Raw genomic sequence first — 24,278 nt, 5'->3', positions numbered from 1 at the left:
TATATCTGATACTTTAGAGGGTTTATGTTTTATGTACTTCTGTGTAAAACAACTGGTATGACACTTTTCTTCAGATTCTTATTTTTGTAATCCTAAACCTCTCTATGCCTTGAGTGCTAGCTATCTCAATGATATCAGAAATCACCTATGGAACCTAAGTTTCATACACATTTAGTTCCATGAACATAAGCCAAAGCTAAGGCTTTTACATCAAAAATTTTATAATGAATCAAAATTCTTACCATCATCTTTTCAAAAAGCTCTAAGATTTCCTTCTCTGACAGTGGTTTTGGAATGTTTTCATTCATTTCTGAAGAGCAATCATTGTTTGAAAATGCAGTCCTCAGGTTGGAAAGTGGAGGCCTCTCTTTTTTGCTCCCTGGAATTCTTATGCTGGCAAATCTATCCATCTATGAAGAAAGATAAAATAAAAAGCACACGTGTAAGTAATCCCTTCTCAACAATACTTATTTAATTTCCAAAATGAAAAAACAGGGTCAGTTCTATCATCATTGTGATTTCATCAGGAGGCATTCAATTTAGCACGTAAATTTTAAGATTAAAAGAAATAATAAATATAAAAATAAGTGAAGAGTCTTCATAATTATCCTGTCTGAAGGCAGGAGAGAGAGAAAAACTCAAAAGATTCCTTCCAATCTTACGATTATAGAATGAAGACTCTAATGATAAATGACCTTTGCTACAGATTAGCAAATTAAGCATTTTTACAAAGGTGATTTAGCTAATTTGGTGGTTTAGTCACTAAATCGTGTCTGACTCTTACAACCCCATGGACTGTAGCCCGCCAGGCCCCCTCTATCCATGGGGTTCTCCAGGCAAGAACACTGGAGTGAGTTGCCATGCCCTACTCCAGGGATCCTCCCATCCCAGGAATTGAACCCTGATCTCCTGCACTGCAAGTAGACTCTTTACCAACTGAGCCACGAGGGAAGCCCAGCTAATTTGGTGGCTGGCAATCACACTGGTACTCAGAGTTCACCCTCGAGCCCCCTCCTCCAGCGTCCTTTTCATAGCACATACTACACTAGGACTGGGAGGGGATGGGAAGATGTGATTTAGGCACTTTGAGAAATGAATTTTACTTATATCTCCATAGCTTGGCCTGAGAGACATCACATTTCTCTTTACTCAGATCAGTCTGTATTTGAACTTTATGAATAACTACAGAGTAGACTTGGAGAAGGAAATGGCAACCCACTCCAGTATTCTTGCCTGGAGAATCCCATGGACAGAGGAACCTGGTGGGCTCACAAGTCCACGGGGTTGCAAAAGTCAGATAAGACTTAGCGACTAAACCACCACCACCACCACCACCACAGAGTAGACTGAAGCCTCAAGAAATAAAACTGGATTTTTATTGCAATGAGATTTCTTCTACAATTGTATCAACAAATAGTCCACGGATATTTGAAAATGCATAGATTATTTTACAAAGCTAATTGTTCATTCATTGAAAATAGCGTGTACTTATCAAGTTCTATTCCTCACAGAGAATCCAGACACACACAGTGTTTCAAGTGGTAACCATCAAAAAGGGAAAGAAGGGTACTTAAAAAACACTATGATTCTGGAACTGTTCAGCATAACTGTGCACACATTAAGCTACTGTTTTCACCATATATATGTGTAGTACATAAACCTGTACTATTCACTGTGGTAGCCATTAATTACATGTGGTTATTTAAATATAAATTAAATTTTAAAACTCAGTTCCTTTGCTGCCCTAGTCACATACCAAGTGTTCAAGAACCACAAGAGACTAGTGGCGCCCATATTGGGCAAAACATAAAGTATACTTCTATCATGACAGAGGTTCTACTGAATAGAGCTACTAGGGCCCATTAAAGAAATATAACACTTAAATTCTCTATTTAAAAAGACAGTAAGTCACAGTATTGATTATTCACTTCACTAAAGAAATAGGATTTTTTGCAAATAATAATGTTCTGTGCTTGGTTGCCAAGCCATGTCCAACTCTTTGCGACCCCCATGGACTGCAGCAAGCCAGGCTCCTCTGTCCATGGAGATTCTCCAAGCAAGAATGTCCAAGTGGGTTGCCATGCCCTCCTCCCCTGGATCTTCCCAACCCAGGGATTGAACCCAGAGCTCACACATTGTAGGATTCTTTACCAGCTGAGCCACAAAGGAAGCCTTCAAATAATAATATGCAAAGATAATAAGACTTGTCTTTCAAAACAGGCCTTTAAATTCACTTTGAAGATAATCCTAAGGAAAAATACCATGTAATACATATACTCACACATGGCCCATCTAACACAAACTAAATGTTAAAGTACTAACAACACGACAGCTTCTGGCAGGATTACAGAGTAGTCCACAACACCACTGCTCTCATCCTAACAACCAAAAGAAGCCAGACACCCTACAGAATTCTTCTCGCTGTTGTTTTCAACCCATCAGGAAGCTGAGGACACAAGGAAACCAGTACTGACTAAATACTGGGAGGAAACAGACTGCTCTTATCCCTGACAGCAGCTGAAGAAGAAAAATAAATTCAGTACAGGTAAAGAAAAACCAGCCAAGTTTTTTAACGAACTATTGACAGCCACATGAGCGCTGGCATGACTTCCAGGCCCTGGGTCATGAAGTCCCAGCCATGGAGCGAGTCTGCACCCTCCGATCAACTCTTTCCCTCAATCTTCACACACTGCATGGGGTAGATGCCTGTGGCCAGGGTTAGAGAAGGAAAGCCGAATATGGGGATGCTCCGAGGCAGGAGAGGCCTCTCCCAGTGCAAAGCAGCTGCCTGCCAAAGCCTCTGGACCAGCCAGGAGACCTGAGAGAAACCCAGACCTTCAGAGCACACACGCCAGCTGCTATCTGAAGGCTGGGGGCAGGATACCAAGTCTCTGAAGAAAGAGAGTCAGCAATGGAACTGAAAACAAAAAAAGAACACTACAGAAATCCTAAAAATGGGCATCAAGACTTTAAAGCAGAAAGAGATATTCCATGGTTTCCAAAGCCAAAGTTCAAGTGTTAATGCCAAAAAGCAAATTGCCAGAATCTCATTAGCAGTCAGATCCCAAGTCCACAAAGCATTTGAGGCCACAGACAAGCTGAATAAAACTCTAGCAGCAGAAGACCAAACCCAGCTCAACTAGCAATCACAGAGACACAGCCCCCATTTCAAGAGTCTGAAAGAAGGGCATGCCCTCCCTTGGAAGCAAATATTATTTAACTTCTACTGTAATTAAATAAAATGTCCACCATACAATCAAATGTTGCAAGACACAAAGGAGCAAGAAATGTGGCTCATGGTCAAAAGAAGTGACCGAGAGATGGCCTAGACGGCAGAATTACTAGACAGACTATTTAAAAGAAGATTCATAAAAATAATGCTAAAGGGTATAATGAAACTACAACTATCATTTGGGGACTTTCAGTAGCAAATCATGGACACTATTTTTTTAATCTATTAGAATGAAAAGTGTATCAGAAACGAAGAATTCATTAGATGGGCTTAAAAAGAACCTGAACACTGCTGAGGAAAGAACTGGTGAACCTAAACACAGATCAATAGAAAGTATTCAAACTGAAACAAACAAACAAACAAACTAGAATAACCAATATTCATGATACACTATGAAATGTTGTGACACAAGTGTGGCTAGGGTCCCCAGCAGAAGAGAAAAGAGTATTATAAATACAGATATAGACATATGCGTCTATCAATTCACAGATCCAAGAAGCTCAGCAATCCCCAGAAAAAATACAAAACAAGCAAACAAAACACCCATACGTAGGAACCTCACAGTCAAACTACTGAAAATTAAAAATAAAGAGCAAACCATAAAAAGAAGACATTAAATACCGAACAAAAATGATACAAATTTCTCACCAGAAACAATGCCAGCAAAAGACAACCGAATGGCATCCTCGACGAACTGAAAGAAAAATACCCTCATCCTAGAATTCAATGTCTAGTAAAACTACTTTTCATAAACAGAAGCAAAATAAAGACATTTCCAGACAAGCAAAAGCTGAGAGAATCTGTCTACAGCAGACCTCCACTACAAAAAGTGTCAAAAGAGGTTTTTCATGCAGAATTGATGGAAATGGAATACCAAATACACAAAAAGAAATAAAGAGCAAGTCAGTGATACAAAAATAAATGAGCTATGTGAATGTAAATAACTAACAATCCGGTGGAGGAGACAAGCACATACACAGCTAATTATATGGCTATGTAGAAAATGTAATAGGAAGTATATACAATGTAGCAAAAGAAAAAGGGCAGCTAAGTCACCAACATAAAACCTCCCTGCTGTGAAACAGCTCAGAAATATGAAATTATTTCACATGAATATATGTCCACAAGTTATCTCTATGGACATCAGTACTTCAATTCTTGATACTTGTTTTAAAACACTAGGGACATTGAACAGTTAAGAAACGGGGTTGGTTCCTCAGTCTTTTGAATCACTACTTCATTGCCATTGAGTCTATACATGTAACATCAACCCTTGAGTGTAGAAACTATACTGACTCCTCTTCACACCACACACACAAAGTGCATTAATAACTTATAAGGAAGCGAAATTAAGCAAAACACTATTAATGCAACATCAATATTATAAACATAAACATGTCAATAAATGGGAGGAGTAAGCTTAAGCAATTCACAAGCTAATTTATGAATACTTAGCTTCCAACAGTGGTAGAAGAAATCAAAATTTTAGTTTTCACCAAAAATCAAAATGCTTTAAAATAAAAATCTCTAAAAGTCATAAAAATAACAATAATTATTAGTTGAGCCCCTTCTATATCTACACACTGTACTAAGAGACTGAAATGAACCATCAAGTTCAATGCATTTGTTTAATTCTTCAATGAGGAAACTACTTGTTTAAATAACAACAAACAAGCTCCAACACACTTTTATACATAAAAATGTCATGCTATTTAGACTACAGTGACAGACTTTATTTTCTTGTGCTCCAAAATCACTGTGGACAGTGACTGCAGCCATGAAACGAAAAGACACTTGCTCCTTGGAAGAAAAGCTATTACAAACCTAGACAGTATATTAAAAAGCAGAGACGTCACTTTGTCAAGAAAGGTCCATAGAGACAAAACTATGGTTTTTGCAGTAGTCATGTATGGATGTGAGAGTTGGACCCTAAAGAAGGCTGACCCTAAAGAAGCATCAGAACTGATGCTTTCAAACTGTGGTGCTGGAGAAGACTCTATAGAGATTCCCTTGAACAGCAAGGAGATCAAACTAGTCAATATGAAAGGAAATCAACCGTGAATATTCACTGGAAGGACTGAAGCTGAACCTCCATTACTTTGGCCACTGAGGTGAAGAGCCAATTCATTGAAAAAGACCCCGATGCTGGGAAAGATTGAAGGCAGGAGGAGAAGGGGACAACAGAGGGTGAGATGGTTGGATGGCATCATCAACTCAATGGACATGAGTTTGAGCAAGCTCTGGGAGTTGGTGATGGACAGGGAGGACTGGCGTGCTGCAGTCGATGGGGTCGCAAAGAGTTGGACACAACTGAACAACAAATTTAGAGTACAAAATAGCACAAAGAAAATTTTAAAACTCAATGCATTATGATTTTAGACATAGAACTGCATTAGTATCAATAAATAATACTACAATTTGTACAATAATAATACAGAATTAGCACATCCCCACCATATGCTTAGCACCTGAACTCTAGGCGAGGGTTGGCTTTTATCCAAGTGTTGAAAAAAATGTGCACCAGATCTCTAGCCTAGCTAGCTAATGACAAGATAGGAAAAATTAGCACATCCCCCTTCTGACTCCTAAATCTATAAAGATGCAAAAAAAAAAAATCAGTGTTTCATAATTTCAATGCTTTCATTTTCCTAGATCAGAAAGGAATGAAAGACAAAATAAGGAAGGAGCCACAGGAGAAAAATAAATCCAACCCTTCCTCCTATACTAGAACAAACAGTAAACTGAATTTGTTGAAGACCTGAGGGTTAAAGTGAAAACATTTCCAGGTATGTGATGCTCTATCGAGGGCTACAAGAAGATTCCAAATACTGTGAGCATGATTACAAAGCCAGGTACAGAGTGAACATTATTATCAAATCAGTGTAAATGTTCTAAGGAAGTTTTATCTTTTTTAAAGGGATGATTCTATGACTTTACTCATAAATAGGGGGGAAAAATCACTCCTAATTCATCTTTCATGGAATTACACACACAATTTGCTTAAAGCAAGGCACAAGAGAACATAAAAGCAAACTTTTAAAACAGTTTTGTATATAAAAACATGACAGAAATCACCATCGTACTGTGTTCATCACTTGTTGTTTACATTTGGCAATTTGACTGCAACTGTATGTATTTTACAATGTGCACTTGGATGGCTACTCTTAATTTCATGTGAAATTCTCTTAAAGTTGAGATAGAAACACAACCCAAGTAGGCAAAGTATACAGTTTGCCTTTGTTGACGAGCTGGTTAAATATACAGAACACTGAGGGAATCCCATTATAATGCTATTTGGAGGTGGTACACACACTTAATTAATATGGCTTCAGCTGTGTCTGGGGTGTACTGGATTTTATAAATTAATATCACTTATCTTCAGGGGAAGTTAAATGAGCACCCTACTGAGTATTATCTAACAGTGATAATCAGTAATGACAGTTTAAAAAATTAATTAAACCAAAAACAGGCTCTAAAAAACTATCTGGATGCTTAGCTATTTTATAACACTGTAAGAGTGGAAACACACTTTTTACTGTTACAATGTTTTTCAATACTAACAGAGTAGTGATTTTTTTACATTTAAAACAAAAGGAAGATATGTAATTATTAGTCATTTTAAAACCTGAAAAGATGGAAAAACTATGTGTGATCATACACACACTTTCTTAGAATCCAGAAGGGAGAAGATATTTTCATGCAATCCAGGAGAATATTAAACAAATAAAGGTTTATTTTAATTATTGAATTAATTCTATTTCAACACATACCTGAAATTAAAAAAAAAAAAACACTCAAAATTATCAATCGCAATCTTGCACTACATTGAAGAGGAGGAAAAAAACCTAACAGTTAAAATAACCTGGCTTTTTAATTTATTACTAACCAAGCAACTTGCTGATTAAAAATAGAACTCCAGAGTCTGACTCCTGAATCCTGCCCAGCCCCTCACTTACTGGGTTACCCTAAGCAAACCCCTCAAATTTCCACAATAGCATCTTTGTTGAAGAACTGGTTACATTCACAGAAGACTTGAGGGAGTGCCATTATAATGCTATCTGGAGGAGGGACGCCATGCTTAATTAATATGGCTGCTGCTGCTGCTAAGTCACTTCAGTCGTGTCTGACTCTGTGTGACCCCATAAAGGGCAGCCCACTAGGCTCCCCCGTCCCTGGGATTCTCCAGGCAAGAACACTGGAGTGGGTTGCCATTTCCTTCTCCAAAGCATGAAAGTGAAAAGTGAAAGTGAAGTCGCTCAGTCGTGTCTGACTCCCAGCGACCCCATGGACTGCAGCCTACCAGGCTCCTCCATCCATGGGATTTTCGAGGCAAGAGTACTGGAGTGGGGTGCCATCGCCTTCTCCGAATTAATATGGCAGTGAGCCATATTAATTAATAGAAATAGTTAATAGAAATAAAAGTACCTCTCACCTCTCAGCGTCAGGTTAAAAGGCAGACCACTCCATCTAAAGTAGTATATGAGCCCACTCACGTTCCCGTCTATCACAGCACACGGTTAATTTCCTTCATCTGTGCTGAGTATGACTTAAGAAAGCTTGTCATTTTCTTCTGTGTTGAACTCTGCCTCTCTCCCACTAAAATGTAAGTGCCGCGCTAGACAAATCTTCAGCTGTCTCAGCTGTGCTGGCCATTCTCAAGGACAGTCCTCAGGGATCTCCTGACTTGTATAAGCAACAGCACACTATGAAAATTATGGAGTGTCATTTCCAAGACTAGGTCACAAAAGACATTACAGCTTTTGTCTTGCTCCTTCTTGGATGACTCACTCTAGGATATGCCTGCTGCCAGATCACAACGACACTCAAGAAGACCTAGGGGAAGGCCCATGGGGCAAAGAACTGAGCTAACGAAGCTAGAGAAGCAGGGAGACATCCTGCCGACAGCCACGTGTGTGAGCCATCCCAGAAGCCCCAAACGTTCAGCTGATGAGAGCTCTAGCCAACATCTTCACTGCAACCTCATGAGACACGAAGCCACAACCACCCAGCCAAGCAACTTCCAAACTCCTGACCCACAGAAACAATATGACATAATAAATGTTTGCTGATTTGGCTTAATTTGTTACACAGCAGCAGACAACTGATAGGCACCATTGTGTGTTTAGCCTACAAAATAGTAGCTGGCAGTCATACCTGAAGGTATGACTAAGCAATTACTGGATGATAAAATATACAAAAAATAGTGCCATCCCACAGATGATTACCACTTGGGGAAAAAAATAATACAGTAACAAATTACAAATAAAGGTAAAAAATACTGTAAACGTCCTCGAGTAAATTAGCAACAGATAGAGACCAGTGATTAATTCTGGGGTGGAGAAGGAACCTCAAAAGAGTCTTTGGAAAGGGATGCAAAGAACATCAGGTGAGGCTAAATCAGAATTACAGGAGATGGTGCATGTGAACAGCTAACGAGTCCCATGCTCTTTAAAATGCTAGTGACATCACTGTCACAGAGACATCTTTCTGGGGAGGAAAACTGGCCATTCACTGTTTCAAGTGGATAAGCTAAGCATCTCAGTCATAGGTACAATCTTATCACCTGGTAACAATTCCCACCAACCTACCAACTACTACACCCTACCTTCAATGCTCCTAAAATGGCCATTTCCCACTCTTAAATTGTATTACTGAAATTTATAAAAAGTTCTTTAACCAGAGGATCCTTTGAAAAGATGAAAATGTATCACCACCTCCCCAAAATTACTTACTTACAATGATTTGTTCACATTTAGATTTTATACAGTGTTTTAATATCATTAAGTGAGAAATACGCTTAACAGTTATAATCTTGAAATTCCTTTAAATTGCTTGAAAATAAGTTATGCCATGAAATTAAAAGACACTTGCTCCTTGGAAGAAAAGCCATGACAAAACTAGACAGGATATTCAAAAGCAGAGACATTACTTGGCCAACAAAAGTCCGTCTAGTCAAAGCTATGGTTTTTCCAGTAGTCATGTACAGATGTGAGAGTTGGACCATAAAGAAGGCTGAGCATTGAAGAACTGATGCTTTTGAACTGTGGTGTTGGTGAAGACTCTTGAGAGTTTCCTGGACTGCAAGGAAATACAAACAGTCCATCTTAAAGGAAATCAGTCCTGAATATTCATTGGAAGGACTGATGCTGAAGCTGAAGCTCCAATACTTTGACCACCTGATGCGAAGAGTCAACTCACTGGAAAGGACCCTGATGCTGGGAAAAACTGAAGGCAGGAGGATAAGGGGACAACAGAGGATGAGATGGCTGGATGGCATCACCAACTCGATGGACATGAGTTTGAGCAAACTCCGGGAGTTGGTGATGGACAGCCTGGCATGCTGCAGTCCATGGGTTCAAAGAGTCGGACAAGACTGAGCAACTGAACTGAACTGAATATGCAATATGTATTCCACAGCCAAGTGCCATATGCAGACTAGCCAGTGGAAATGCCCACATAGGAAAGAGGCTTTCTTTATCTGTGATAAAGTCACAGGCCCAAACCTACTGTTCCTATGTTTAGCTGGTCATTTGGTTTTTTGCCTTGCTTATGTGTATAATTTTTTTAAATACTAAATTTTACTTAAAGCTTAATTTAAAAGATTTAATCCTTTTCCCATTAAGTTCAATTATACCATGAATTCTACCACAGACCCCTTGGGGGACCATAGACCCCAGAGTAAGTGTCCCTGGTAGGTACGAATGGAAAAATAACATAAATAGTGGTGTAAAAGAGAGGAACTTAAGTTCTAATGCTTGCAATGAATCAATGGGAGGGATGAGATGACCCACAGTTGAGACTAACATGGAGAAATGCAATAGAAATGCTCAAGAAGAGCTGGAAGCCTTTGAAGGAAAAAGCTAACAGGAAAATAAAGTCTTCAAATAACCCCTAGGTTTCAAGTACTGCAACAAGGAAAGCAAACATTCAAAGATGACAGACTTTGAGTTCCAAAGGGCAAAGTAGGAGGGTTTTTGAAGGCTTCAGAAGTTGGGCGATACTGTCAGATAAGAAAAATACACGGCCCTGGACTGGGGGAGAAGCATACAGACGCATACTGAAGATGTGGACTCCTGAGGTTGTCTCCAGTCAGCAGAAAAGTGATTTGAACTATAATAACTTTAATGAAAATTAACTAGGAAACATAAATCAAACCAAGTGGACCGTATCTTAAGTCATCTTGCCTCTGCCCTCTGCCGCTACCACTGCTGCCCTATTTCAGGCCACCTGGACAACTGGTATAGCCTCCTAACTTGCTCCAGTGTCTCCACTGGCCCCTGCCCCTACCACTCCCCAAACTAATCTCTGCGCAGATCTTACTGAAATCCAAACCAAATCATGTCCCTCACTGCTGTACTTCAAACCTTTCAGCATCTGTAATCCCGCAGCTCAGAGGATGACACTCAAATATCTTACCATGGCTCAAAGGCCCACTTTGACCTTAATCTTACTTCCTCTTAAGAAAATCTCTTCGTGACCCCACCACCATTAGACTATATCATCTAGACATAATGAATAACCTAGAAACTTCTACACATGCACAAGATATTTCTTGTGCCTAGAACCTATCCATTTATCTGGATAATTTCAATTCAGGCTTCAGTTTGCACAACGTCTCATGCAGTAGCCTTTCTGACACCTCAAGACTGGATTAGGTGCCCATACACCTAGCGCTTCCCCATTATATAGTATACCACATGTTAGTATATGTGTACCACTCTAAGTCAAAAAGACAGGACACTGAAAGTTGAACTCCTCAGGTCGGAAGATGCCCAATATGCTACTGGAGATCAGTGGAGAAATAACTCCAGAAAGAATGAAGTCAAAGCAAAAGCAACACCCAGTTGTTGATGTGACAGGTGATGGAAGTCAAGTCCGATGCTATAAAGAGCAACATTGCATAGGAACCTGGAATGTTAGGTCCATGAATCAAGGCAAATTGGAAGTGGTCAAACAGGAGATGGCAAGAGTGAACGTCAACATTCTAGGACTCAACGAACTAAAATGGCCTGGAACGGGTGAATTTAACTCAGATGACCATTATATCTACTTCCATGGGCAAGAATCCCTTAGAAGAAATAGAGGAGCCATCATAGTCAACAAAAGAATCCAAAATGCAGTACTTGGATGCCATCTCAAAAACGACAGAATTATCTCTGTTCGTTTCTAAGGCAAACCATTCAATATGATAGTACTCCAAGTCTATGCCCCGACCAGTAATGCTGAAGAAGCTGAAGGTGAACAGTTCAATGAAGACCTACAAGACCTTCTAGAACTAACACACAAAGAAGATGCCCTTTTCATTATAGGGGACTGGAATGCAAAAGTAGGAAGTCAGGAAATACCTGGAGTAGTCAGCAAATTTGGCCTTGGAAACAGAATGAAACAGGGCAAAGGCTAATAGAGTTCTGCCAAGAGAATACACTGGTCATAGCAAACACCCTCTTCCAACAACACAAGACAAGACTCTACACGTGGACAACACCAGATGGTCAATGCCGAAATCAGATTGATGATATTCTTTGCAGCCAAAGATAGAGAAGCCCTATACAGTCAGCAAAAATAAGATCAGGAGCTGACTGTGGCTCAGATCATGAACTGCTTATTGCCAAATTCCGGTTCAAACTGAAGAAAGTAGGGAAAACCACTAGACTATTCAGGTATGATCTAAACCAAATCACTTATGATTATACAGTGGAAGTGACAAATAGATTCAAAGGATTAGATCCAAAAGAGTGTCTGAAGAACTATGGACAGAGATTTGTGACACTGTACAGGAGGCAGTGATCAAGACCATCCCAAACAAAAGAAATGGAAAAAGGCAAAATGGTTGTCTGAGAAGGCCTTACAAATAGCTGAGAAAAGAGAAGAGAAAGGCAAAGGAGAAAAGGAAAGATACATTCATCTGAATGCAGAGTTCCAAAGAATAGCAAGGAAAAATAAGAAAGCCTTCCTCAGAGATCAATGCAAAGAAACAGAGGAAAATAATAGAATGGAAAAGACTAGAGATCTCCTCAAGAAAATCAGAGATACCAAGGGAACATTTCATGCAAAGATCGGCACAATACAAGACAGAAATGGTATGGACCCAACAGAAGTGGAAGATACCAAGAACAGGTGGCAAGAATAAACAGAAAAATTATACAAAAAAGGCCATCATGACCCAGATAACCACGATCGTGTGATCACTCACCTAGAGCCAGACATCCTGAAAAGCAAAGTCACGTGGCTCTTAGGAAGCATCGCTACAAACAAAGCTAGTGGAGGTGATGGAATTCCAGTGGAGCTCTTTCAAATCCTGAAAGATGATGCTGTGCAAGTGCTGCACTCAATATGCTAGCAAATTTGGAAAATTCAGCAGTGGCCACAGGACTGGAAAACATCAGTTTTCATTCCAATCCCAAAGAAAGGCAATGCCAAAGAATGCTCAAACTACTGCACAATTGTACTCATCTCACATGCTAGTAAAGTAATGCTCAAAATTCTCCAAGGCAGGCTTCAACAGTATGTGAACCGTGAACTTCCAGATGTTCAAGCTGGATTTAGAAAAGCCAGACGAACCAGAGATCAAATTGCCAACATCTGCTGCATCATTGAAAAAGCAAGAGAGTTCCAGAAAAACATCTATTTCTGCTTTCTTGACTATGCCAAAGCCTTTGACTGTGTGGATCACAAGAAACTGTGGAAAATTCTGAAAGAGATGGGAATACCAGACCACCTGATCTGCCTGCTGAGAAATCTGCATGCAGGTCAGGAAGCAACAATTAGAACTGGACACGGAACAACAGACTGGTTCCAAATCGGTAAAGGAATACGTCAAGTCTGTATATTGTCACCCTGCTTATTTAACTTATATGCAGAGTACATCATGAGAAATGCTGGACTGGAGGAAGCACAAGCTGGAATCAAGACTGCCAGGAGAAATATTAATAACCTCAGATATGCAGATGACACCACACTTATGGCAGAAAGCAAAGAGAAACTAACGAGCCTCTTGATGAAAGTGAAAGAGGAGAGTGAAAAAGTTGGCTTAAAACTCAAGATTCAAAAAAGAAAGATCATGGCATCTGGTCCCATCACTTCATGGCAAATAGATGAGGAAACAATGGAAACAGTGACAGACTTTATTTTCTTGGGCTCCAAAGTCACTGCAGATGGTTGACTGCAGCCATGACATTCAAAGACGCTTGCCCCTTGGAAGAAAAGTTATAACAACCTAGACAGCATATTACAAAGCAAAGACATTATTTGGCCAACAAAGGTCCGTCTAGCCAAAGCTATGGTTTTTCCAGTAGTCATGTATGGATGTGAGAGTTGGACTATAAAGAAAGTTTTTCGCTGAAGAATTGCTGCTTTTGAACTTTGGTGTTGGAGAAGATTCTTGAGAGTCCCTTAGACAGCAAGGAGATCCAACCAGTCCATTCTAAAAGAAATCAATCCTGAATATTCATTGGAAGGACTTATGCTGAAGCTGAAGCTCCAACATTTTGGCCACCTGATGTGAAGAACTGACTCATTTGAAAAGACCCTGATGCTGGGAAAGACTGAAGGCAAGAGGAGAAGGGGACAACAGAGGATGAGATTGTTGGATGGCATTACTGACTCAATGGACATGAGTTTTGTAAACTCCTGTTGTTGGTGATGGACAGGGAGGCCTGGCGTGCTGCAGTCCAAGAGGTCGCAAAGAGTTGGACATGACTGAGCGACTGAACTGAGTTGAACTGAATATTCCAAATATCTCAAAGTTATATTTATCCACATCTACTTAAAGTACAATTTCTAATTACATATATTCAAATATTATACTACTATATGCTTGAAAGGAAATATAAATTAGTTCTATAAATGTTACATTATTTTCAAGACCTAGACCAATCATACCCAAAAATTACCTGAAGATATCAACAATTGCTTTCTACCTGCCAACCTGACATAGGCACTGTAATCCATTCCACTGATATCCACGAGTAAAATCATTAGAAAGAAAAAAAAAAATTACTACCACTCCTGCCAGTCTGTATTCCAACCTGTCCTTTGAAACAGCTGAAAAGTCACCTTCTCTATGAAGTTTTCTCCAAGACCAAAATTGACCTTACCATTCACCATTCCAGCCCACTTCAACTGCATACTGGTTTTGTACACAAGTTTTTTTCCTCACTGTTCCCAGAGGGCAGAGACATATTATTCATCTTTGCCATGTCTATAACAGTACCAAGCCCTCAATAAAGGCTCCATGAATTAATGGATAAAAGGATGAATAAACAAGTCTGCATACCTTACTGCATCTTAGCATACTGAGCTCTGAGAACTCTTGATCTTATTTCCAAGTTCCTACTGATTTGAGGAGGAGCTCTCTAAACCAGCCCATAAATATTTAAAAATCCAAGATAGCACTGAAGTGTTAACTACTGAAAATCTAAATACAGGAAGTGCTAATTAACTCATATTAATGTGCTCTGAAAGGCCCACCAAACTGAGTGAATAGTTGAAGTTTTTTACGACTTATTTTCAGGTATATTCAGTTGTCCCGCTGGTGCACCTCCTTTATTCCCTTATTGGTTGATTCTTGGCTGCGCTGGGCCTTCGCTGCTGTGTGCCGGCTTCTCAGTGCGGGGACTTCCCCTGCTGCAGAGCGCAGGCTCGAGGCCCGCAGGCTGCCCCTGGGACCTGGAATCCTCCCGGACGAAGGCTCAAACCCACTCCACTGCACTGGTAGAAGGATTCTTAACCACTGCACCACCGGGTAAGTTCCTGGTATACTGAATTTCCACAGAATATTTTGAATATATAATTTTGCAGGACAGCTGTGGAATATATTATGATACATTTTGCTTTATCATTTGTTTTTAACTTTAAAAGGAAAAATAAATTAATAAAAATGCAAAATAAACTTAAATTCAGTACAGAAAGCTTTAAATCTTACTAGGCCCAATGGCAGCCCACTCCAATACTCTGGCCTGGAGAATCCCATGGATAGAGGAGCCTGGTGGGCTGCAGTCCATGGGGTTGAGAAGAGTTGGACACGACTAAGCGACTTCACTTTCACTTTTCACTTTCATGCACTGGAGAAGGAAATGGCAACCCACTCCAGTGTTCTTGCCTGGAGAATCCCAGGGACGGGGGGAGCCTGGTGGGCTGCCATCTATGGGGTCGCACAGAGTCGGACACGACTGAAGCGACTTAGCAACAGCAGCAGCAGGCCCATATGATAAAATTATTTTAAATTATTTTTTTCCATTGAACTTTAAAAAGAAAAAGTTAATGATTTAGGTTCCATGACCAGACTTCGGAGTTAGGCACAAATTCAGATAATCAAAATCATTTTATTTTCTTTCATAACTGTGATGTTTAATTTATATATATTCCACAAGACACCACACATCCAGGTAGGTACAGGCACAGCATGCTGCTACTGCTGCTAAGTCGCTTCAGTCGTGTCCGACTCTGTGCGACCCATAGACGGCAGCCCACCAGGCTCCCCCGTCCCTGGGACTCTCCAGGCAAGAACACTGGAGAGTTGCCATTTCCTTCTCCAATGCATGGAAGTGAAAAGGGAAAGTGAAGTCGCTCAGTTGTGTCCAACTCCTAGCGACTCCATGGACTGCAGGCTACCAGGCTCCTCCATCCATGGGATTTGCCAGGCAAGAGTACTGGAGTGGGGTGCCATTGCCTTCTCCACAGGCACAGCATGCAGGTAGACAAATCGGAGGCTGGGCAGGCACACTCGCCTGAGCTCTCAGCCTGCAGTGCCCAGCAGCAGAAGGAAAAACACCCGGGAACGCAGCAGAGTCAAGTACACCGAGCGGGTCTGCAGGCCCACGGAGCACAGGGGGAGCTTCTCACAGATCCCCCTGCATGCACGCCCAGACCACGAAACCACAGGCAGTCTGGAGTCCCTTCCAGGAGGACCTGGGAGGGGCACCTAGAAAGCCTACCTGTACACCTGGGGGCAAGCTGCCACTGCTGCAAGATTGTGGTTTCCAGACAGAAGTTTTTCTATGTTCTTTGCAATTAAGAAAACATATCCTTTACCTGTTGCTATTTCTCAGTCACACACATCACTACTCCTTTGAGACGACTTTTCCAGTTTTGTTTACTTACTAGAAATACTCAAAACAGTTCATTTCTTATCACAGAAAACTCCTTAAATACAATATGTCTTTACTATTATAATTTCTTAGGATTAAGATCAATGGCTAGAATACAACTTTTCCTGGTCAGTTTCAAGGTCAGAAGACTCATTCCAATGACTGCAGGAGAAAAGCAGAAAATAAGGAAACACTTTCAGATTTTACACTGAGACAGGGACAGAGCTTAAGTGGCAGTGTAAGTCTCGTGGCAAAGATCATGCTCCCTGGGGCCAATCTGTCAGTTTTCCTGGCTGCTTCACATGACTCTACACAAGTTACTCGTACTCTCTCTTGCCTCAGTTTCTTCATCTTTGAAAAATGGAATAGTAACAAGGCCTACTCAGAGGCTTGTTGTGGAAACTAAATGTGTTCATAAAGCTAATATTTGGAATGCTACTTGGCACACAGCTAATAAACAGTCCTCATTATCACTTAACACACCTTTTTCCAAGCAGCAGCTGTTTTTTCACATTCCCTGAGTAAATTCTCCAGCAACTTACTTGACTCCTGCTTGCTGACTGAGAGACGTATATCAAGTTAGAGAAGCAGGGTCCTACCACGGAGGCCTATGTGCCACAGCAAAAAGCTTTAGGCTTGACCTATAGGTAAAGGTGCAACTACGCAGTTACAAACAGGGCAAAGTACTGTCAGGCATGCAATTCAGATAGGTCATTCTGGTTGCGGTGCACGAGGCTGGCTTTTTTTTTTTTCAGTTTTTTTTTTTCCCCCGACATGGTGGACCTTAGTTCCCTGAACCAGGGATCAAACCCATGTGCTCTGCATGGCAAGTGCAGAGTCTTAACCACTGTACCACCAGGGAAGTACCCCCAAGAAGCTGGCTTCTTAGGAAGCAACAGAAAGTTGTGAGTCCTAACGAAACATTAGAAGGGTGAAGTTACCTTCTATGAAAATACAGGACAGAAATATGCTTAAGAGGGAAGTGACAAATTTAATTCAGGACACAAAGAGTTTCACATAAAAATGAGACATCGATCTGAAGGTATTCAATAGGCCAACGCATGGATGCCTCAGCTTGAGGAAAAGTCAAGACAGATACACACAGAGGTGATCACCCAAGCCAAGCACCAGAGACAAAGAGAAGAGTGGCTGCAGGAGAGCAGGATGAGAGATGACAACAGTCTACAAGATGTGTAAGGTTAAAGGCAGAGGAGACACACACACAGCAGAGACAGAGAAGGAACAGTCCAAGGGGTATGAAACCTATAAAGTGTGGGCCACAGAAGCCAAGTCTTTGTTCTTCAAAAGGGAAGGAGATAACTGTATCAGGCAGAGCAGAGAAATCCATTAAATGTGCAAAGACTAAAAAGTAATGAATATTACTGAGATAAAAAGGATCATTTCATAATGATAAATTGAAACAATACAAAATGTATATGCACTTAATTGCAGAGCTTCATAAAACATGAAGCAAAAGTTGAAAGAACTAAGAAGAAAAATTTAAGAATCCAAAATTACAGTTGGAGACTTCAACACTCCTCAGTAATTGTTAGAAAAAGCAACAGAAAATCAGAATATAGAAGACGTGAACAAAACTATCAACCACCTTGGCATATTTACTACTTATAGACCAATTCTAACACAAACAGAATACACATGGAGTATCCACCAAGACCGCCCACATTCTGGGGCAGAAAGCAAGCCTCAAACTGAAAAGACTGAAATCACACAAAGTACGAAACCACTGGTCACAAGGGACTTAAATTACAAATCAGCAACATAAAGATACCGGGAAATCCTCAAATATTTGAAAATTAAACAAGATATATCTAAATAATCAATGGGGAAAAGAAGAAATCAATAGGAAACTTAAAACTATTTCAAATATTCAGAAGATTAACAGCTAAAGTAGTTCTCAGAAGGAAATTTACAGCATAAAATTCTCATTGGAAAACTAAAGTTCTCAAATAAATTATTTAAGCTTCCACCCAAAGAAGCTGTTAAAAGAATAAAGCAAAAGTATAGAAATAATAAAGATAAAACAATTAAATGAAAATAAAAGAACAATAAAGAAAATGAGTGAGACCAAAAGCCAGTCCTCTGAAATAATCAATAAAACTGTAGACTATTCGGCGTCATGAAGCCCACTTAGTGGACTGGATCACCTTTCTTTTTTTTCATGGGATGGATAGGAGTAAAAGGAGTAGAAAGGAAGGGAAAGAAAAAGATCAGAGTTCATTAGGCTTTGTTGTCGTTGTTCCGTCGCTAAGTCGTGTCCGACTCTTTGCGACCCCATGGACTGCAGCATGCAGGCTTCCCTGTCCTTCACCATCTCCTGGAGTTTGCTCAAATTCATGTCTATTGAGCCAGTGATGCCATCTAACCTTCTCACCCCCTGTCATCCCCTTCTCCTCTCGCCTTCAATCTTTCCCAGCATCAGGGTCTTTTACAAAGAGTCGGCTCTTCGCATCAGGTGGCTAAAGTACTGGCGCTTCAGCGTCAGCGTCAGTCCTTCCAATGAATGTTTGGGGTTGATTTCCTTTAGGATGGGCTGGTTTGATCTGGTTTAACCATTACGCTTAGAAACATTAAATATAGGTTCCTAAAAACTTTTGTTTCAACAGAGAGAATCTGTGTTTGTTGTGCTGGGCTACAAACTAAAGTGTACTTCTTACTGTGGATCCTAGTCAAAGAAGCTTGAAAACCATTGCTGCAGGCCACACAAGGGATTACAATAGTAATGCTGGCTATAGCGAGATAAAAGGAGAGAGGAAGATCAGCAGGAGGACTGCACTTTAGACAAATGGTTCTGAAGGACAAGGGAGAAAAAAGCAGGTCAAAAATAACCCCTTCCCCACAAAAACACCCAGGGGACACTTTGATGGAAAACTTAGCATGGTGACACGCACATTCAATTTCATCCAGCTTACCTTTCACACTTGGCCCTGACTGTCCTCCTCCCAACCTTTTTGTCTCTACAAGGAAACCTTTCTTTTCAACCCAGGTATAAACAAAAGAGTGTTTTAAGCTAAATTACTTTTTTCACCTTTATATTACCCTAGCACCTTGAACAGCATTTTACACACAGCAGATGCCCAGATATTCATAGGACGAACACTGTTTAAAGTATATTAATTCTGCCTATGGACCTCAAGGCTACAGTAATACTCCGTTCTCTTAATCCAACAGTGTCCTGTGAAATTTAATTCTGACAGTAATTTAAGAAACTACCTTGAAATGTGAAGTGCTTTTGCAGGCCTTTAACAAAAAGCAACCTAAGATTAGTTTCTAACATTAGTGTTTCCCAAGATGTCTCGACTAATGTTTTTAAAATATTGTTATTCAAACACATGACTACAGCAGACATCATTCCTATATGCCTTGTCCCAAGTCCTGCCCCAAAAAAGTCTATTCACATCAGGAAGTTCTATATTAAAGGCATACATGCAGCACAGGTTGCAGTGGTGGGAAAGTTTAATTAGAAAACACATTGCTGCTACTGCTGCTGCTAAGTCGTTTCAGTCGTGTCTGACTCTGTGAGACCCCACAGACAGAAGCCCACCAGGCTCCCCGTCTCTGGGATTCTCCAGGCAAGAACACTGGAGTGGGTTGCCATTTCCTTCTCCGATGCATGAAAGTGAAAGGTGAAAGTGAAGTCGCTCAGTCATGTCCGACTCTTCACGACCCCATGGACTGCAGCCTACCAGGCTCCTCCATCCATGGGATTCTCCAGGCAAGAGTACTGGAGTGGGGTGCCACTGCCTTCTCCAAAACACACTGCTAGCACACACCAAACATCAGTGGCAAATGCTTCCATGTGCTGCAACTCATCAGAAACAGTTTAAAGAGCCCTCAAAGTATCCAGCTTTCCTTTCTCTCCTCAAATCTGTACACGATCTATCACACACACACCCCCTGTAAGACTCAACTGCAGATGAATCGGTCACACCACCCCTCTGTCCACACCGGGAAGTATCTTTTAAAGCTTGTAAATAGGGACAGAACTGAATGCAGCAGCTCAACATACTTGAGCTTAAATGAGATTCACCAAAACCCTAAGAGGAAAGCAGAAAAGGTATAAGATTAGTCCTGCTTTATGTGTAAGTGAACCATCTAAGAGATCTACCACGGTCACAGAGCAGAGAAGTGGTGAAGTTCTGTCTACCAACGAGAAACTCCTGATTCCGAGTCCACTGCTCTTTCCACAGGGCAGCGTCAGCAGTGGCCAAGAAGGGGCTGACTCAGGGTCTCCTGCTCAAGACAGCCATGCTTATTCTCTGGCCTCCAGAACCCTGGGCCAGCTGCCCAGACTAGCCTGCCTGCTCAAGCCTCCCCTGGGAGAGAAGGGGAACATGGAACCATCTAAGCTGAAGGCAGGCAACAGTCAGTCACCCAGGCAGGTGGTCGGAAAGGCTGAGAGCAGGTCCTTGTCAAAGCTGCTCCACCCTGTGGAGAGCCAAGATCCATCTCTGGAAAGCCTGTCAGGGCTATGCCAGGACCAGATGCAAGACAAACACAATACCAGGTTAGCAAAACCGAGACTCACTCTTTCATTTGTTCAACAAACTGATGAAAATGCTTAACATGTGCCAGACAACTTGTCTGGAAGTATTAATAACAACATACTGTCTCAGTCTTCAAAAGATTTAAACTAGTGAGAAAGACGGATCATAAATCATATACTGCTTTGACAAAAATATGCACAGGGTGTGGTAGAGCCCAAAAGTTCTGACCAAGGGACAAGGAGAAGGAGAAAGGTGAGGAAAAGAGGCGGGAGGGAGAAAGTCTTCCCTGAGAAGGAGCCCATTAACTAACAGAAAATCAAAGCACACTGGTTTCCAGCGCAGTAGGCTGCAGCCACTCTAGAATGTGGGGTAGACTGAGGGGTGGCAAAGCAAAAAAAAAAAAGAGTAACAAAACAAAGATAAGGGTGGGATCTGAATGAAAAGAGGGAAAAAAACATAGAGTGCCCATAAAATATGAACAAGCCTCAAGAATATCATCACACAGAAAGCACTCAGCAACAGAAGGAAGCAATGACACAGGCCACGACATGGATGCACCTTGAAAACACGATGTCCAGTGAAAGAACTCAGTCACGAAAGAGCAACCGATTCCATTTACATGCAATGTCCAGAAAAGGCAAATTTACAGACAGAAAATAGACTGGCCATTGCCTAGGGCTAGGTGAGTTGGGAATAAATTGGGAGTGACTGTTTATAGGTATGAGGTTTCTTTTTAGGTGATGAAAATGTTCTAAAATTGATTGTGGTGATGGTTTTACAGTTCTGCAAATATATTAATACTAAAAAACCACTGAACTGTCCATTTTAAATAGGTGAACTACATGCTATATGAATTATATCTCAATGAGGCTTTACAAATATACCACTGTAAATTCTCATAAAAGATCACACATAATAATCACACGTGGTTTTACTGTCGGCCTTAAGAAATCATCTGAAAGCTAAGTCAGCACAGCAAGCGTGTGGGTTTGGAGCAAGGAGGAACAGGACTTCAGCCACAGCTACACCACTGCCAGCCGTGCACATGCGGGCGAGCCACCTACTTCAGTTGCCTGAGCCCCGCTGCGCTCAGCACTAAATAAGGACATCACCCACCTGGCAGGGTGAGAAGCTATACCCAAAATCTGCATTACTGCTCAATATTACCACCGTTTCTGAATATTATCCTATAAAAAAAATGTTATCCAGAGAAGCTTATATAAATATCCTTTCCTTAGATTCTACCCAGAGAAGTAAAATGTAGAATTCTAATTCAGTTTTTTAAATCGTGCATGTCCAGATCTATGTCTCATTCATCTTTGTATGCCCCCTGAACCACGTGCCTAAGATGGTACTTTGGATAGCGAGGTGCTGAAGTTTTTGAGTGCTCACTGTATTTTAGGTACTGTTTCACACTGGACATGAAGTGAAGCTGAATTCAAATCCTCGTTATCAGATGCTGTGTTTGGCCCTTGATCATGCTTCTGTGTTATTTATGTTATTGTTTATCTGGGCCTTGTCATCCTTTACCAATAGCCTAGTGTTACATTCAAAACTATATTTCTCAGAAAAATTTATTTGAATATATAAAAATCTATAATGGTGCTATGAAGTTTTAAGTACTTATAAGAGCTTATTATTTTCAGCATGCACAATACAGGGTAAGGCATATCTAGTTCTCTCGTTTTTAAACAAACCTTTAAGAATATATCAGTGATGTTTTAGTCTGGCTTACTTTAATTAGTAACTACGTATTTTTGAAAAGCTGACATGTCTTTAACTATTTTTTGTACCTCTTTTTGAAGTGTGCAATTCATCCCCAAAGAAAGAGAACTGATTTGAATGATTCCAAGTTGACTAACAACTTGTGATTAAACAAAAATTTTAAATGAACATATTGACTAGTCCCTTTTATTTTCAAAAGCAACAATATAATATATTTCACCAGTTCAATCTTTACTTTAGCACAATAAAGAGTCCATTTTCAAAACATGCAGTTTATAGCAATCTTAAAGGTGTTAGTGGAGCACACCATCAACATAAGAGGGTTAGTTAAGATTTATAACAAAGGAAACCTCAAGGATCATCTTACCATATCATCCGTCAGTGTCCTGATATTCAAATGCTGCAAATGAAAGAAATCAATCATATCAGTAATTTATAACAGCTTTTTTTAATTTTAGTTAATAGAGTACATTTAAAATTCTACTAAATTAATTAACTAAATTAGAATTTAGTTAATCACTACAAACTGGAAACTACAAAGTTGAATATAATTAAATTCCTGAGAGTCTAATAAAAATGCATTGTATATTGTTTTAATCACTTTCTCAAAAAGATGGACAAAAGTTACCTTGAATGTGATTAGTCTCCTAAAATTTCTTGGCTTTGTAAACCTCACAAACTAGAAACCTCACTGTGGTACAATAAATATATTCTCCCAAATAACAGTATTAGTTACCATTAAGTATACAGACTTAGATGGCAATGGATGTAGGAATTTAGATAAGATTTTCAGAAAATTTTTCAAATGATAAAAGTGAAACTTTAAATCTGCCATTAGCATGCAGCATAATAGATAATGAAGTACTTTGCTAGCTTAATTAACTTAAACAATTCCAATAGCAGAGAAGAGAGTACTGGAATGACTATTTGCATCTTTAACATCAGTTTGATTTATCACCAGTGGTGACAGTAGACACTTTTCAATTTCATTGCTACTTCTTTGAGAACCCTTTTGCTGATTTCCTTGCTAGACAAACACTAGGCCACTTTAGAAAGTGAATAAATTGGTTTCCTGCAAAGTAGAGTTCAAGAGCAAAATTAAGCATTTGGGAGAAAAACAATCCAAGTTTTTATAAATTCTGGAGTTGGGGGAGATTTGTACTCAAGTAGCTGAAGTCAGTTTTCACTTCTCCTTATTATTCATTGTAGCGTTAGACCTTTAAAATGGTAGAGAAAGGATCGAGCACCATTTCCTAAAGAGGAAATGAGGTCAAGTCTACGATTAGTATAAAAGGACATAGGTCAGCAGTGAACATCTAATCCTGGAGCTAGAAATGGCAACCCACTCCAGTATTCTCGCCTGGAAAATCCCATGGACAGAGGAGCCTGGTCGGTTACAGTCCATGAGGTAGCAAAGAGTTGGACACAACTGACCAACTAACACTTCATCATCTAATGGAATAAGTGGCACGTAGGTAAATTCAACATTTATCGACAGAATGAAATTTATCATTCACACTTGTACATAGTGGAATTCACTGTTACACTCATGAATCTATTCTCAATGACAATCCAGATTGAAAATCTGTAGAGCATAAATCACTACCCTAGACTCTTCTCCCTTTCAGAGATGCTCTTCCTCATAGAGCAGGAGAAACGGGGACGGAAGGGGCCCAGCATGAGCTGAGTGTACACCAGAGAGAACGCAGCAGGACAGGTGAGCACGCC

The 24,278-nt window shown here is 40.3% G+C and overlaps 1 protein-coding gene across 1 annotated transcript in view; it reads right to left on the bottom strand.

Annotated features, from left to right (window-relative positions):
* Positions 1 to 24,278, bottom strand: part of DIAPH3 (diaphanous related formin 3) — a 565,391-nt gene that overhangs the window by 512,786 nt on the left and 28,327 nt on the right. Inside the window, 2 exon segments of the mRNA XM_070799979.1 lie at positions 243 to 410; positions 22,918 to 22,950. Of these exon segments, the coding sequence (XP_070656080.1) occupies positions 243 to 410; positions 22,918 to 22,950 (201 nt within the window).

This window comes from Bos indicus, chromosome 12 (genome assembly GCF_029378745.1).
Source record: "Bos indicus isolate NIAB-ARS_2022 breed Sahiwal x Tharparkar chromosome 12, NIAB-ARS_B.indTharparkar_mat_pri_1.0, whole genome shotgun sequence".
Lineage (NCBI taxonomy): Eukaryota > Metazoa > Chordata > Mammalia > Artiodactyla > Bovidae > Bos > Bos indicus.
Note: the sequence above shows the minus strand (reverse complement) of the source record. Positions and strands in the feature narration are given on the sequence as shown.